The 17,877-nt window shown below is 39.1% G+C and overlaps 1 protein-coding gene across 8 annotated transcripts in view; it reads left to right on the forward strand.

Moving 5' to 3' along the window:
• The window catches only part of adgrb2 (adhesion G protein-coupled receptor B2), a 333,861-nt gene that overhangs the window by 195,898 nt on the left and 120,086 nt on the right, over positions 1-17,877 (forward strand). For all 8 annotated transcript variants that reach the window (XM_046843925.1, XM_046843929.1, XM_046843931.1 and 5 more), the window contains 5 exons: positions 2,118-2,226; positions 3,320-3,466; positions 6,369-6,444; positions 9,781-9,883; positions 14,682-14,725. In XM_046843925.1, coding sequence (XP_046699881.1) covers positions 2,118-2,226; positions 3,320-3,466; positions 6,369-6,444; positions 9,781-9,883; positions 14,682-14,725 — 479 coding nt within the window. The remainder of the gene's footprint in view (positions 1-2,117; positions 2,227-3,319; positions 3,467-6,368; positions 6,445-9,780; positions 9,884-14,681; positions 14,726-17,877) is intronic.

Here is a 17,877-nt window from a genome sequence, read left to right on the forward strand (position 1 = left end):
CTGGGAGATTTTTTCTGTTGCAATCCATTTGTACCCAGTTTGATAAATAAAACAGATGTTCTTCAGTGTCTTCATAAAACCCATATATCTCTCATTTTACTGCAGTCGGATACAGAGAAACTTCTTCTCCAGGAGAACTGGAGAAGCAATTTGTAGTGTAGCTGATGCGAGAGTCAGAGAGAAAAAACTGAAACCGAGAATTATCTCTGTTCACTGAACAAAATGTGCACTCTGCAACCTGAGCTGTGCTAATGCTATTTTAATTCCTGGGGTGAGATCTCCGGCCTGTCACGGTTCACTGAACCTAAAGGCTTAATGCTTCCTTTATTATCGCGCACCCATAACGGCATAACGGCTCGACTTCAAAGCCACGTATTTTTAAGCCCTCGCTGAGGTCCGAAATGTTCTCGTAAAAGAGGAATACACAGCACATGGGGTTTAGGGTTATGTGTAATGAGCTGTAGGTTCGGCCAGGAGTTACGGCAGGTGTGATGAGAAGCAAGGAAGGTTAGGATGTGTGAAGTTTTATTTATAGTACCATTATTATGACGACCCGGCTATAGAAAGCATTAATATTATAGAGAAACTTAGAACAGAGCGCCGCATCACAGACAGGAATCTCAAATGAATGCCGTAAAGCAAGAAACCCAATGATCACAATTCAACAAGTCTCCTTTCACAGGAGCCACAGCAGTACCTCCCACATGCATCGTCTTTAGCAGAAGCAGCGGTATTAACCTCGTAATGACCCTGAATATTTGTGCCTTTGCACAACGGAATCATTTGGTCAGGGCAAATCAAGGCCCCAATATATTGAAGATATTGAAGCTTGAACCCTCATCCTTCCGAGATCCTTAACCACGTCGATATCAGCGTGTCGTCTTTTTCTTTACAACAACATGAAACAATTAGTGGCGGTAGCCTGATGAAAATTATGTATAGTAAATTTGTGTTTGAAACAAAACAAATCCAAAGTCTCCTCGCGCTTTGAGGCAGAGAAACACAATCCCATGTCACCTAGTGGAAGATAAAACCCGAAAGCATATACAATATTTGTCAACTAATTATATACAGGAGAAAAGGTTGTTGGCTTGATTGCCAATATTACATGTCAAAGAGCTCCAATGAAACGGAAACAAATGAGATCTATTCCCAGCAGAAGAGCAGAAAACAAGCCCATTTCAAAAATATAAGCGAGCGTGTTAGTGCTTCAATTATTCATTACGAACACACAGTGCAGCCAATCTAGCTCGTCTCTTACCATCTGTTGCATATTAAAATGGATTTAATTGGTTTATTGGAAGGAATAAAAAAAATCCGACAAGAACAAAGTTAATAAACGCAACAATTTGCTGTTCTGGCAAAAGCTGTCGCCTGCGTTCACATGCCTGTCCGACGACAAGACAGATTACTTTATTTTTCCCATGAGAGGGCAGAAGTTCCATAAATCTATATTCAGACAATCATCACTGTGCTATTTCAATTAACACGGCAAAACAGTTGGCAGAATTATAACAGTTGTAGTTGTGTTGAAAAACAGCTTATGGAAAAAAAAAAAATTCCCATTTTTGCAAAGGTTATAATTCTTTACGTAGTCCCAATTTGCTGTTATAATAACCTCCACTCTTTTAAGATGTTCCGCTCAGTGCTCCACACATTTCACCCAAATTCCATTTTCCAATTAGTTCCAATTCATCCTAAAGTTGTTCAAGACGGTTGACTCCAGAGATCAATAGCAAGCCAGTCAAGATCTTTTACTCCAACCCATGTAAACCGTGTCTTCAATTTACATCTACCACATCCAAAGACATCGGATACAAATGGGAACCTCCAACTTTGGAACCGTATAAGGTTGGAAAAAAGTGGTGGATGAAGTACACAAACCATGTAGTGACCATGGAAAAGTCAGTAAAAGTGTCCCTTCAAACGTTCACTTGAGAATAAGTACAAAAGTATTTGCCATCAAATGTACATAAGCATCCAAAGTACAAGTCCAAAGGAACGACTGATTTTTGCACAATTGGTTGGAAAATTCAGGTTATGTTGTATATATAGTGAGATGTATAAATAATATCCAGTATACACACACCATATACAAATGCATTTTCTCTTCCCAGGTCTCTCCAGGTGCCGTGCTGCTAATGCGAGTTGTGGAAGACTTCATTCATCTCATCGGCGAAGCGCAAAAGCCTTTCCAAAGCTTTCTCGCTGTCACCACTAACCTCAGTGAGTGCTCTTATCAGCCACAGAGTTCAGAGACATTGCAATCTGCAGTACATCATGTTGCAAAATGAATTTTTGAAAGTTGCGTATATGGGGTGAAGGGAAGGAAAGAAAAATCCCTTAAAAGAGTCCCTTAAAACATATATAACACATGCAATGCTCAGCTGTGTTTATATGCTATTTGGTTGTGTATAGGTTACTGATGCAATAACAGCAATTTGCAATTAAAGCTAATATTTATGATGGATGGTCAGGGCTTCTTTTAGCGCTTCAGAGTTTCCTGTGATATCCAATGGACAGGTAGTGAATAAATCATACTGATGTTTGGACTCACAGATCCGAAAATCAAGAGTGCAGCTATGTGATGAGTTAGTACTCATGTAGACAAGTCAGTTGGCAAAATACACAGATTAAGGTTAAGGCTTTGAGTTGCTGATCATAAAGTTTGGGGGTTAAATCAAAGCACCATCAAGCTGCCACTGTTGGACCCTTGAGCAAGGCACTTAACCCTCTCTGCTCCAGTGGTGCTGTACCATGGCTAAACCTGTGCTCTTGAAGATGTCCTCATCCACCTACAATTATCTAATCTCTCCTACTGAGGGCTAACGGCCTAATAGTGTCATTTGGTAATGCTGGGATTTGACCAAAAGAGCGTTCAATCAGGCGGTCAGAAATCCAAAGTTGCAAGGGAAGTGGCAGCTCCGTGGATAAGATGTTGGACTTATGATCGGAATGTATTAGGGTCAAATCCCACCATCATCCACCACCAAGCTGCCTAATGCCTAATTGCTCAATTTTATAATCAATGGGATAAATTTAAGCTACTAATTCCATATTAGCGTCAAAGGTAAATATCTTTGGTATTGTATTTGTTCGAACAAAGTGTACAATTGAAAAGAGGTCCAGGACAAAAAGAAAAAAAAATAGAGGCAACAGTTCCACTGCTGTGAATGAAATCAAAAATGGCTATGAAAGGCAATAAAAAGTTAAATAAATCTTGGACGCTACCAAAGATCACGTGTTAATTCAAAAGATTAATATGCAAGTTGTAGAGAAGTGGACTCTGAAAGCCTGTGCAATTTTTCTTTCTCGTTAGTAATCAATATCCAACGAGAGCCGGTGTCAGCTGTCTCCAGCGACATTAACTTCCCCATGAAGGGAAGGAGGGGGATGAAGGACTGGGCCCGCTCAGCAGAAGACAAACTTTTCATCCCTAAAGAGGTCTTCAGTCTGTCCTCTGATGGTGAGTTGGAAACCTTGCATCTATAGATTTCTGCCACAGAAACAAATATTTGCAACCAACATCCTGAACGATCGTTTTTCTTTCACTTTCCGTACACACTGAATATCCGTTTGGCCATCACCTTCCTTTGTTCTCCCCAATTCTCCTCCTCTCACCTTTTTCTCACAGACAAATGTCTTTTGCCTTCATTCAACATTGCTTTTTTTTTACTTCTTCTCTCTGGTCCTTTTCAAGCAGCGAAGCCCTCAAGGTCCAAAGTGAGAAATTGATCGCATTATGGGGGACGAGGGGAAAGGGTGGATGAGACAGTGGAGGACAGAGGGAAGTTGGGGGTTGAGGTCAGTCGAGGAGGCTCATTTTTCTCTAGAAGCTGGGAAATTAAAGAAGAGAAGATCCAGACATGCCAAAATGGGAAGAAAAGACCCCAGGTAGAGTGGGGGTGTTAAAGATCGAGATTGAGTGCTACGTGGAATGGCATGGAAAAAACAAGCCGTTGATAAGTAAAAGAAATGCCGCTTCATCTCCTCCTACTCCTCCTATGGGCTGAACCATTCGATCCAACACCACGCATCCCCACCCCCTGCTTCGGGCGATAAGATATCCCGCATTGTCCTGCACTATGCAATATTGTTCTACAAAAGAACACATGCTTTATCGGATGTTGGCTTTGTTTGGATGGAATCTGTGAAAATTAAGAGGTTGAATTAAATTCAAGACTTGTCAGACCCAGTCGCCGTTTTGAATCGTGATGGCCGATTGTTATCCTGATGATGTGCTGAAATTGAGCTACACCTTGCCTTGCTCTAGGGGAGAAGTCCGCTGTTTAAACACTGTTTCCAGTTGATTAATCATGAGTTATGCGGAAACACATGCAGTCAAGCGCTGTGGTCTGGAGATTTGATAAAAATAAAAAAAAACAGCATATAACAGTGTTATGTCAAGACAAAATAGAGGAAGTCATGTTTCCCAAAGCAACCTGTCTGATTCGGAACAGGTATAACATGATGAGTGTTCCACATGGAGGGATGTAGTGCACTGAACATTGCGTAGAAGAGAACGAAGCGCAGTTATCCATTTTAATTAGCATCATGGATCCAAATAATGGGTTGACAGTTCACATTAGATTTGTATGACATGAATTTGCAATTAATCCTGCTTTAATCATATTCTCTGGCCATATAAAGCTCTAGATTGGCACAGCAAAGATCATTCACCTGTAGACTGTGAGTTCTAATCCCTACGATGCCACAGCCATTTGTCATTTTGTTATTTACAGCAGAACTAGCCAATCATGGATAAATATGAGATCATGTATGCAGAAGAGGGCAAATAGGGCAGTAGAGAACATTTTTGGTGTTTGGCTCCTGGTGTTCCAGAAGCATTTGACCCACCTTTTGTGGTTGATAGCTGTCAGGTAATGGATGAAATGTAAAATAGCCAGTGGGTAGGAACTTGCAAGGTACCAAATTAGCCTGGGATACAGTTACTGGCTCCATATTGCAGTATGCCAGCTGATCCTGAGCAAACCAAAGAGATAAAGGAAGCAATAAAGGCAAATGCAAAGATGTTTAATAAGGTATCAAGTTTCGAAAAGAGTATATACACAGATTAGCCATAACATTAAAACCACCTGGCTGACATTGTGTAGTTCCTCTTGTGTCACCTAAACAACTGAGCTGTATAAGGCCTAGACTTCGAGATTTCTGAAGGTATACTGTGGTGTCTGGCACCAAGACTTTAAGTCCTGTAAGTATTGAGTATATAATAAATCCCACTCTTGTGATTGGTGCCACTGTAACAAGATAATTAATGCTATTCATGTCACCTGACAGTGGTTTCAATATTTAGGCTGATTGCTCTAAATATACTTGTATCTTTAGGGCCTGGTAGATTTTCTATGGATCCAGAGGTGGTTTCAGATCCATTGGCCAGGAGATGGAAATGCAACGCCAATCAATTATGCCAATGATTTGATGGAATGTCATGAGATCACACGGAGAAATTGCGAAACCACAATATAGACAGCAAGCTCAAGTTTTTCCACACTGTGCATCTACAAAATTACTGAACTCTTCAACAGGCCGTCCATTTCCCTCTGCTGAATGCCAGAGTGCTTGTTTTTTGAACTTGGGAAAAACAACGAGAAGTGAGAGAATCAAACGTGCTATGCTTAAAGCTTGATGATGAGACATTAGATCTGATTCGATCCAAATGAGTGGCTCGCTTTATTTTTAAATTTGGCCGCTCTCGTAGTTAGATGCCTGCTACACTCATTTTATCCCTTTAGCCCTATTCTGTCCAAACCTTGACATTTTCCACATTCGAACATAATCCCTAGAGGCTTGGCAACCACACCAGAACTCAGCAGGAGAAGAAGGGATTGGACAAAGAAGAAACAGAGGCAAGAAAACAAAGGCATCACAAGATAAACCAAAGTATTCTTGTGCAAGAAAATAGAAGATATATAAGTGTGTTTAGGGGAAAAAGAGATGCGGGGGGACAGATGAAAAAAAAGAAAATGCATCAGGGAAAAATTGGGCAGAAGGTTGGCGATCTGGACTGGTGGGTCACAAATATAAACCCCTTCTGTCTGTCTTCGAAATGTCACTAGAATTGTCCAGACGGGCTCAAACTCCTTATGTCTGACAACTTAGTAAATCCTGTTTTGCTTTGGTTTGTGTGTCGGTCTCCATCTGTCAGTCAGGAACGGATAAAGGAACCCTGAATGTCATGGGTTTTAAACGGACACAGCTGCCGCTGTTGACGATTGTTGAGAGCATAATGGGCATTCGGCATATGTGCGTTGGTGGGAATCTTATTTAGCACTTTAGCCACTATTTAGTGGGCTTTGTCCTAATAATCCTTTCAGTAGACTGTTTGTTTTTCATGTCTTGTTTTGCAGAATCCGACGAGGCTTCCTACTTTGTGATCGGATCCATTCTTTACCGCACCCTTGGCTTTATTCTACCACCACCCAAGTAAGTGTGCCAAAAGAAACATATGATAAACAACCCCCACATACAAAGCTCTTTCTTCTGAAAAACTAAATGTATTGCAAATTTCTGCAGAGGTCCACTATAATTAATGATTTTTATAAATGTATCTGGTTCATATGATTCTATTTCCTTGGTGGTTTAGGTAATGATACACCACATGGACAAAACATTGAGGACACCAAACTTTAAGAACTGTATGGATTTCATCCCATCCACATTAATGTTTTCATTTACCATTATAATAACCTCAATTTTTCTTGGAAGATGTTCCACTAGATTTGTGGTTGTTTATCCAGTCAGGAAATGATATATGTGAGATATAGAGGCCTGGAGTGCAGTCAATGTTCCATTTAAACCCAAAGATTTTTAATAGCGTTTAGAGCTCTGTAGCGTTCTATTCAAGATCTTCCAGTCCAAACCCAGCAGATGTTCATGGAGCTTCATTGTTATGTTGGAACAGGTTTGGGTCTTCTAGTTCAATTAAAACAAAAATTCATGCTAGCATTTTTTTTTAAAGTGTGGACAAGTGTGTGATATGGTCTTGAAACTTGGACATTGCTCAGTCTCGAACATATCTCAGCTTGTCCAACTAGCTCAATCTCGAATCGTGTTATTTTCATTCATTCCAAAATAAAAACTCAAAATTCCATTGGAAACTCCATGCTTGAACTCCTCCTCCATATACACGATGTGGTATCAAAAACTTCGAAACCTACGGTGCTACCTAGTGCTCTTCTGACCACGTGTTTTATCACGTCTGCGCCACACAATCCGCCACACAAATCTGACGTTTGACATGACATGCGTTTGACATACGGCAATGCCGCGGTGAGTCGTTCGAGGTGTTTCGAACATCACTGGAAAACAACGAGGGATCAGGATGACCTTTGACAAACTCAACTCCCGAAAACCATTTGGCAGTTTGTGCATGATGATCTATGGAGAAGAATCCATGTGATCTCACTTCCTCACCCACCCTAGTCGCCAGATTTGGCTCCTGCGGACTTCGCCATCTTCCCGAAGATAAATATCCGGCTCAAGGGTTACCATTTTGACACCATTGTTGAGATTCGGTGCGAAGCGCGAAGTTGCTTGGAAAAGAAGACTTGGACACGTACCAGAAGAAGAATTGCTGTGCAGAGGAACTATTTTAAAGGTAATAGCGTGTAAACATAGAGCGCTAGTCTCAAAACTTTAACACATTTAGCAATCAAAAAACGATGGTTGGTCAAAAGGAAAAATTTAATAAATAAAATAATCATGTGGTACTGATTACTGACTTATTAGCAGAGTTCGACACGAGTGTCTAAAACGTAGAACATGTTTTGGAAATAGCTTCTGTTTTTCAGGAATACTTTATGGCATTTTTTTGTCATTTTTTTGTCATTTTTTTGTTTGTTTTCAATTAAATGTGTCATACCTCTGCACCTCTGCTAGAACCAATCTAAGATTCTCCATGCTATCTATATTGTAATGTTCTCCTTGGGGATGTATCATAAACCACTTGGCATGCAGTGAATTACTTAATCCTATAATCCCTCTAGAGACAATCTATTGTTCTCAGTACCTTCTGTTACCATTTCTCTGATATGACTAATGCATCTGTTTTATCCCGCCGGCCAGAATTGCGCGTTATAGGAACGCATAGAGGAAAACCTGCGTTCGAAAACGAAGGGATGCTTGGCTTAATTAAATAGCAGGGTATTTTTTGTGTTAAAAAATACGTCTGTCTAAGCAACTAATGCTGCTTGATAGTGAGGGATGAGCTGCAGGCTGCAGGGAAGAAACGTTTAAATAATAATTACGATATAATAATAATAATAAGCGGGAAGTACATGGCGTGATCTTGCGAGGCCGAGCGACTGGTTTCGGACCCCTGTAGTGTTGTTCAATCCGTTTTCAAAAATATAAAAACACGCAGTTGCACTTTTGGCTTCGCTTCAAAGTTAAACCCCGGTTTCATTTCTTCTCAGTACGATTTAGTTTTTTGTCTGAATTTCCTGTTGATCGCTTGTTTAATTCTCAGGTCTCGCTAACGCTCTTTTATACTCCTCTGTTTTCCGTACGCTTTTTTTTTTTTCCCCGAGACTACGGAAAGGCCCTGCCATTCAGGTCAATACTCCTGAGGGATGCTCGCTCGTTGATAAATATGGATGGGATCGTGACTGTTTGTTCAGTTTAGATTTGAGTCTCATTAATTTTCCCCCCAAGAGCACACATCCTTCTCTGTCTCTCGCTTTCTCTTCTTTTTCTCTCTCTTTCTCTCTCTTTCTTTTTTTTTTTTTTCAGAGGGAAAACATGTTCCCTGATCCTGCGAATTTTCCCCATTTAGCATGCACACAAAATGTAGTGCACAAACCCTCAACAATGTTCAGAGCAGCAGAAACCCCTTGATTATACAAGGAATAAAAAACACATCACAAGCCGTACTTTTACAGAAACCACTGTACAGATACTTCAGTCGATTATTCCCCAGAAACGGCTCGAATTGTTTTATTCCTTTCATACCAATGCAAATTATTTTTGGTTCTTCATTGAAGAATATTATTGATTGTTATTTAGAAGTTCACCACTTTGATGGTATATAAAGGAACGCACAATTCTTGGACATTCTATTCCATAATAAACGTTCTTTCGGCTTCTTCCATTAGGGGTCGCCACAGCGGATTCGTAATCCGCATGCTTGATTTGGCTTATGTTTTTATGCTGAACGCCCTTCCTAACACAACCCTCCCCATTTATCTGGGTTTGGGACCAGCACTAAGAGTGCACTGGCTTGTGCAACCCTAAAGGCTGGGTTAGGTTCCCTGACCGGGAATCGAACCCAGGCCGCGGCGGTGAGAACTCCGAACCCTAACCACTAGACCACCAGGGACCAGTCCATGGTATAATAAGCTTCATTCACACTTCTGAAGATGTGTGGAGATTCATTCAACCAGTGAGTAAAGCCATGTCCTGTAGGTGAGGTAAGGAGGCGTGGAGTCCATCAGCACTCCAATTCTTCCCAAAAGATTTGAGATCAAAGCTTTATATCAGACCATTCAAGATCTACTAATCCAACCAATATCTTCATGGAGCTGGTTATATCCTATGGCATGGGAAATCCGGCATTAACAAAATAAAGTAGTTGTTTCAATGCTGCGATTTGAAGACTCCTTGTGAAACTACTAAATAAATCATAGTACAAGAACAAATATATATATACACCACATTTTATAGTGTATCCTATATCATTGTGTTACTGTAATTATCCATAACTCCTACACTTTCTGTTTTTCTTGCCTCACCACTTCCTGTGTATTTGTTCTTCCCCTTCAGAGATCCTCTGGTGATCAGCTCTAAAATTTTAAGTGTCACAGTACGTCCTCTACCCAAACCCACTGAGCCGGTTGTAGTGGTGGAACTGGCGCCTCTGCTAAATGTAGGTGATAAATTCTTTCACACATCAGTATCATCATCATCAATATCATCATCATCATCATCATCATTATCAATTCATCATTACCATCTATTCAATATTTATATGAATGCAATGCTGTACAACAGTGATTAAGTGTCTCCTATATGACTCATTAGCACAATCCAGGTTCCTACAGGCATTCTGACCTTTTAATAACAATCTCTCGATAAAAGCATGAAGTGATTTTTTTTTTCCTGCGTGGATCGACATCACGTGTGACCTACACATGATGTAGGTCACACAGGCTTGTTAGATCCATGTTAAAACCTTCCATTAGTGCTGAACATACAGCCTGGAAAGGAAATGATTTGAGTTTTGTCAATGCTGTATAAAGCTGTAGATAAATGTTCAGCAGAAGCAAATCTTCTCTCAATAAGTACATGATACTTTACATATTAGGGGCAAAATATTGTTTGTTGAACTCAATGCAATGTGGGATTATTTATTTATTTATTTATTTATTTATTTATTTATTTATTTATTTATTTATTTATCCATCATTTGTGCATTTATTTATTTTAGTGTTTCATTGCATAACATTTCCGCAATTAATTCAATAATGTTTTTATTCATATGTCTATTTATTTATTTGTTTCCTTTTGTGTTTGTTCATTTGTGTTTGTGTGTTTGTTTGTTTATACTTATGTTTTTATATATTTATTTAGACAATACGGAGGATTTTCACTATTACCATAACACTTTATTTATTCATTTGTTTGTTACTTATAATCATCAACAAGGAATAATTTATGTTTTACAATGAAGATGTGAGCAAAGGTCTGAAAATGTAAAATACCAATAATAATAATAATAATAATAATAATAATAATAATAATAATAATAATAATTAATAACAATAATAATAATAATAATAATAATAATAATAATAATAATAATAATAATGATAATAATAATAATAATAATAATAATAATAATAATAATAATAATAATAATAATAAACATAAACTTGGACTTTGCCATGAGATAGGAACAGGATGAACAGGAGGGTGGAAAAATGCAAAATAAACTTATTAAAACACAGAACAGGTGACCACAACAGGGTAACAAGCAAATGAGAAAATAAAAGGCAAAAACAGCAACAACATGAACTTCTGCTGGCTCCTCAAATATCACTGTTCTTTAAGCAGTAGAAAAGGGTTTACTCCTGTGCATCTGATGAAAAAAACAGACAGGGACACACAGAGGTGCAAGTTATTACTGTTTCTGTGGCACACAATAGACTCAAATGTCATTCATCCCATACGTTTTATACATACAGTATATGGTGAGGCAAAGTCTCCGTGCATGTGTGCAGTGGAGAAGGATGTGCACTAATGCACCACGGTCTGATTGAATCGAGTGAGTCTGAAACCAGAACAATGCTGCAGTTAGAACCGGCAACGATCTTACCCGGATTCGGACCACAGCGAACGAGCCCATTCTATACAATTGTGCTTCCCAATTTGTCGCAACAATTTGGGAGAGAATGATACATGAAATCCTGGAAAAATGCTCAGGGGTAAAAAAAAAACAAAAACAAACAACATTTAGAGTATTAACACTATTAGCATGCCACCCTCAATCACTAAAAACCCACTTAGAATTCCACTCCAGTATGAATGTGCCTGAAATCCTTATTTTTTATTTTTATTTCTGCGACCTTCAGGTCAATGAGCTTGGCCAATGTAATTATTTATTTATTTAATTTAATGAAATCTGGATATCAATAAGGTTAAAGGTGTAAAGGGGATTTTTACTTGTCGTGTACATGTAGCTGGGGTCAGCCATTATACAGCGCCCCTAGAGCACAGAGGCTGAAGTTCCTTGCTTGATGGCCCAAGAGTGGCGGCTTGGCGATACCAGGGCTTGAACCTTCAAACTTCCCATTAAAACTCAAGGGCTTTAAGTACTTAAAAAAAAAAAAAACACTTCCTGCTATCGTTCGGACCGCATTCCCATCAGGCAATCAAAGTCGATCGAGAAATTTCTTGTAATTCTCTCCATCTTAGGAAAGAAGGGTTGAGAGAAATTTTAATAGATCGTCAAAGAACTTAGGGGCAAATCAAAATTCATACAGGAAATGGTCTGGTGAAGGTTTTATTAAGAAAACAGGTGGACGAATGGACAAGCAAAGGTCAGGGAAGACTAAGGAGCGCATGGTTTTATAAAGAAGGTTGTGTCAAATAGCCTAGGTGTGAGATGTTAGCAAAAAAAAAAATGAGAATGGAAAGTGCACAGATTTAAAGAACACAGATTCGAAAGCATTTAATTCATGAGCGATCAAAAGAACGAGTCCTTTCAAAGTGTAACTGTGTGTGATAAAAAAACAGGTGTCACATATTAATTGATTTATTTAGCGCCATCAAGCTTGACTTCTGTGTCGTTCTAACTGTCGCTGTTCTTTTTAAGCAAAACGCAAGAAAATCGCAGGAATAAATGCTTCCAATGCTATGCATCGCTTATTACTTTGAAATAAATAAACACGAATGAGGTGCTTGTGTTGGTGTGCAGCAACTGTGGCTGTGAAAAAAAAAATCAGGAGAGAATTCTGACATTTTAAGCCCTTGCCACCCTTGAGAACAAGGTTTCTATGGCAACGTTCACCTGATACCTCCGGCAAGAATTTCAGGACTTAGTGCAAGTCTGTGTGTTTGTGTGTGTTTGTGTGTTTATGAATACACACATCCCCAACCTTTCCAAGTCCCTCTAGGATAGAGTAGGTCATGCCCGGCTCAGCAGTGGTCCTGAGTCAGCTGCAGCTGAGCATAGCAGAGCTTGGCCACGAGTTAGGAGGTTTAGGGGGTGGGGTTCAGTACGTGGCCGCAGATGTCGGTAAGGTATGACATGCTCTGAGGCGGTATGCCTCATCAAGCTCGACCCAAAGGGGCTGCTGAGACATGAAGATGGAGCCAGACTTTATCCATATCCATCAGATGGCGCCGTGGATTGGGTCTTGTTAGTGACAGGCGGTGTAAGTGGAAGCGATTGCAGTGGTTTTAGCACACCATTGAGGTTCACATGATATTAGCTCACGCCTCAAGAGCAATTAGAACAAGTCGGGCAGCATGAGAATGACAATAGATAGATGAGTTTAAAGAAATACTGTGCTTAAACCAGTGTAGCGGTTTAACTGTGGGTTTGGGGGAAATCTGGCAACCCAAAATGTATCTACAAACATTGGACGAGAGTATTTAAACACCTGATTTTTTCAGCCATATCTATATCTTTTACATAAATGAAGCTTCATTAAGATATGGTCTACATGGGTTGGAAGATCTTGATTGAGCTTCTATAGAGCTTGGACCTCAAACCTATTGGGATGAACTGGAATACTGGCTGCACTTCAGGTCCCCTCACCTAAGCTACATCAGGACCTGACGCCTAGTGAAACATCTTCCCAGAAGAGTGGAGGTTATTTGGGCACTAAATCTCAAATGGGATGTTTAGAAAGATTCACATGCCAATTATATGGTCAGGTGGCCAAATCTTTTGGTGCATATTAAGGTGCAGTTGTGGACTGTAACAACAATGAATACTTATAATCAAATACTAACTCTGTGTGTGTGTGTGTGTGTGTGTGTGTGTGTGTGTGTGTGTGTGTGTGTGTTCAATTCTTTAGCAATATCCTTCAGTTTAACCATTTAAAAGACTCCTGTCTGAAATCACAAATTTTGAAGTGTGTTTATATGTGTGTGTGTGAGTGCATGAGTGTGTACGTGGTTCTTCAAGGTTGTGTGTGGCTTATTATGTCATTTAGGTCAGTAACTGGTGGATAATGGGCAGAGCTGGAGCTTGGACAGATTGGATCATTATGCCAGTCAATTCAATGATGAACCAGTGATGTGTGAGTCGCAGTGTAACGCATGGCTGAGCCCTGATTAGAGCGTCACACCAGCCTGGAACCGAACAAATCAACCTGGAGTCATGCAAATCAATTCATCGTAAATGAGTTTCGCTAATGAATCGTCATAGTCTGGATGGCGATTGGGGGCAGAATGAGAAACCAAAAGAGTGGGGTTGGGAGGGTTAAAGGTCGAGAGGTAGATTTTAAGCACATGCATACGTTCATAATAAATTGGCCTCAATTTCATTCCACCTGTAATTATTTTTTCCCAATTTTATTGATTAATTTATTACATTGTACTATAATATGTATCTATATCCATCCATTCATCCATCCATCCATCCATCCATCCATCCATCCATCCATCCATCCATCCATCCATCCATCCATCCATCCAATTATCTATCTATATCTATCTCTTTATATCTATTTCTATATCTTTATCCATGTACAGTATATCTCTTTGTCTGTCTGTCTGTCTGTCTGTCTGTCTGTCTGTCTATCTATCTATCTATCTATATATCTATCTATCTATAAAATATACAGTATATGCATAAATATGTGTTTTTAAATATTCTCAAACAAACTCTGGACAAAAGTATTAGGACACCTTACCATATGATATAATAAACAAATATATATTATAAAATATAATATACCATAATAAAATGTAACCCTATTTAAAACCTTTGGGATGAATGTGAACGCTGGAGCATCACTGACCCCAAATTTTCACATGCACAAATATTCGAATATCTAGTGGAACATCTTTCCAGAAGAGTGGAGGTTGTTATGAGAATGAACAGATTGAAGAAAAAAAATCTACTTCTTGTTTGTTGTTGTTTTTTTTTTTTTTGCCCAAAACCTCCATTGCAACACTAACACTCTATCTTTCTCTTTGTCTTTTTCCTATAGGGCACATCACAGCCACAGTGTGTTGTCTGGGACCACACCAGCCTGTAAGTCTGCTCCTATACACCCCTACACACCAACACACACGCACACACATGCACACTATCCCTTTTGTATTCATATCTGTATTTATTCAGTCTTATTACCGTGCCTACGGGGCGTGTTTGCATTTCCACATTCATTCTGACTCTACAGCTACAGTAATGAAATCTTTGACACGCTATTAATTTAATTCTTGTGTGCGGATTGGCTTCCTCTTTTCCTGTCCCATCTCACAACCGGAGGGAAAAGAAAAAAAAATCTTTCACTCGAGTCACTGAATGCGACTTCATCTATTAAGCATCAGTAATGCAGCATGCGCTGTACTGTATACACTGCAGCGATGCAGCATCTCTTTTACCTGACCGCTTCCTGATCCTACTGTGAATATGATGAAAAATACAGGTCTAACCTCTGCCCTGGCATGTTGAATATTATAATATACACTATGGGTACAGTGACACACATATGCATGTTCCTTTTGTTTCTATGCAACAAAATAGGTCATGTAACGGTGTGAAAATGTCTTTATTTTCATTGAAAAATCCTCCTTTAACAGCTTTACACAGTTTCAGCACCTGGACAGTTCTCCAAACATTCAGCTGAAATACTTTGACATGCCTCTTATAAAACTTTACCAAAAGATTTTTTTTTACGATGCAGTTTACCAGAGCAGTTCAAAAGGATTTAGGTGCGGTGATTGGGCAGGTCGTTCCATGATAGATAACTCTAGATGGCTCTCTAAATAACGCTTACGAAGCTTGGACGTACTCTTTGGCTTATTGTGAATCCGGTTCCAGTGAGCCTAGTCCAGACTGAATTACATGGTGTACGTTAAAGTAAGGATTAAGTGCCATGTGGGTTCCTTTCATTTTCTGGAATTCCCTTTTCTGCTCTAAAACAACCCCAAACTCTTAAGCATCCATGGACAAATATGGATGATTTATGCAAATGTGTTTATTAGTAGTAAACCAAACTCAACATAGAGCATTAAGATAAAATATTGTTAATGTTTTAAAGTAATTATGGTGTTTTAAATAAAAATAAATCATCAGAATACAAAACATACTTTTGCTATTTTTCTACACGGATGGGTATAATTGCCTGATGTGTGCATCATGGCAGATTTTGGTAATTGATTTGAGACTTGGGGCATTAGTAAACAAATATTTATTCATTAAAAAAAAATTTCTGGTGGAGGTTTTTTCCTATATATTTGAGTAAAAAACGGACGTATATAAAATATACATACTGTATAGTGGATATCCAGATATAGATTATTGTTAGAGGAACTGCTATGATATGAACTTTGAAAAGTTTAAAAGGTTTCATCCCTCAAAAATAGACAGCATCATTAAAAAAATTCGTCACACTGTAAAGTTACCATGACGATTTGAGTCGTTGAGTCGTGTTGGCACACGCCTTCTACATCCAATCCAAATTTATTCCGGCCCCTCGACGCAGCACCGGGCTGAACCTGGCTGCAGAGGAACGAGAACAGGCGGTAATTATGGCGAGAGAAAACCTTTTCCATCTGCAATGTTGCAAAGTCAATTAACACACAGCCCTCGTACATCTCCAGCCGAATGGAATTCCGGATCAGTCAGGAATGTGGTTCAGCCGCACTGTGATTAAGATTTGTACCCAGGGTTTCGTTTAAAACGCTGGGCCTTTCAGCAGCAGTACAGGGCCGTTCGGATCGTTTCTCTTTCTCCTATTGTTCTTCTTTCTTCTTTTCTGCCAACGTTTTAACATAATGAGGATCATCTCTCTTAGCCGCCCTCTCACTTTCTATTTCTCTCTCTTTCTGTCTCTTCATATATTTGTTTCTGTTTTTATATTTCACTGTATGTCTGTGCCCCATCTATCAATCTATCTATCCATTTGTATTTTAATCAATTAATTATTTATTATTATTATTATTATTATTATTATTAATTACCTATCTGTCTGTCTGTCTGTCTGTACGACTGTGTGCGTGTGTGTGTGTGTGTGTGTGTGTGCGTGTGTGTGTGTGTGTGTGTGTGTGTGTGTGTGTGTGTGTGTGTGTGTGTGTGCAGTATTGTTCCCTTCACTTTTGTACCACACTCACAATAGTAAAGCCTCTCATATCTGCCTTGGCATAATCAGGCTGTAATTGTGATTTTCATTGGAATCAGATTGTTCACACTGTGAGATCTTTGCAAGCCTAAATCACACCATTCCCAATATCGCACCATCTGCTTCTGTGCCGGGTTCGAAAGAGGGCTGCGTATAACGCAATTTCCACGTTTCATGTTAAGTCATGCCGTATCAGCTCGTATTTACTCTTATCATCCAGTATCCTAATAGGTTTTAGAACAGAAAAACTCACAAGTTTAGCATGCGAATTATTGGCAATGATCATGAAAATTACATGAATAAAAGTAAATGAGGTCAGAGCTCTATAGCTGGAGATCTTCCACTCCAACCCATAAAAAGCATATTCAATTCAATGTATTAAGATTTTTGTAGCACTTTAAACAATAGACACTGTCTCAAAGCAGCTTTACCTAGATAAAGAAATTTTGAGTTGAACAGGTGCACTATTCAATGACAAGTGCTGAAATGTAGAACTGTTCATGTTAACTGTGGTGCTGAAACGCTGTAGTTGATATTAAATACAGCTGTAGCTGATATTAAATACAGTCCAAATCCATACTTCTTGGGTTGCTCGGTAACTTCAAGGATCTTTAGGCTATTGATTTTGGAACCATCCTTGCATGCACAGAATGGTCTCCTATTGAAGTCATGAAGTATAGAACCACTTGATTTATCCAGGTTGGAGTGGAAGTTCTTGAGATCTCAAAATCTTCTCAAGATCATATCTTCATGGAACTGTTCTTTTTTCCCCCACAATGGAACACATTTTAATTTCCCAGTTCAAGAAAGGGAAAATGTCATGCTACTACATCCAAAAACATACTATACTCTACAGCCTCCAAGGTTACGGTACCAGTATGAGGTAGAAACACAATGACTAAAAGTGGAATAGGATGTATAAAAAAACACTTCGGAATATTATGCCCAGCTTTTCTCCATGCAGTGTGGTGCAGTGATGATGGGAAGTGTCAGGAATTGACAGATTTGACATTTCTTTATATAGACAGGAACTATACATAAAAAATGTGTCATATGAACT

Source organism: Silurus meridionalis, chromosome 29 (genome assembly GCF_014805685.1).
Source record: "Silurus meridionalis isolate SWU-2019-XX chromosome 29, ASM1480568v1, whole genome shotgun sequence".
Taxonomy (NCBI): domain Eukaryota; kingdom Metazoa; phylum Chordata; class Actinopteri; order Siluriformes; family Siluridae; genus Silurus; species Silurus meridionalis.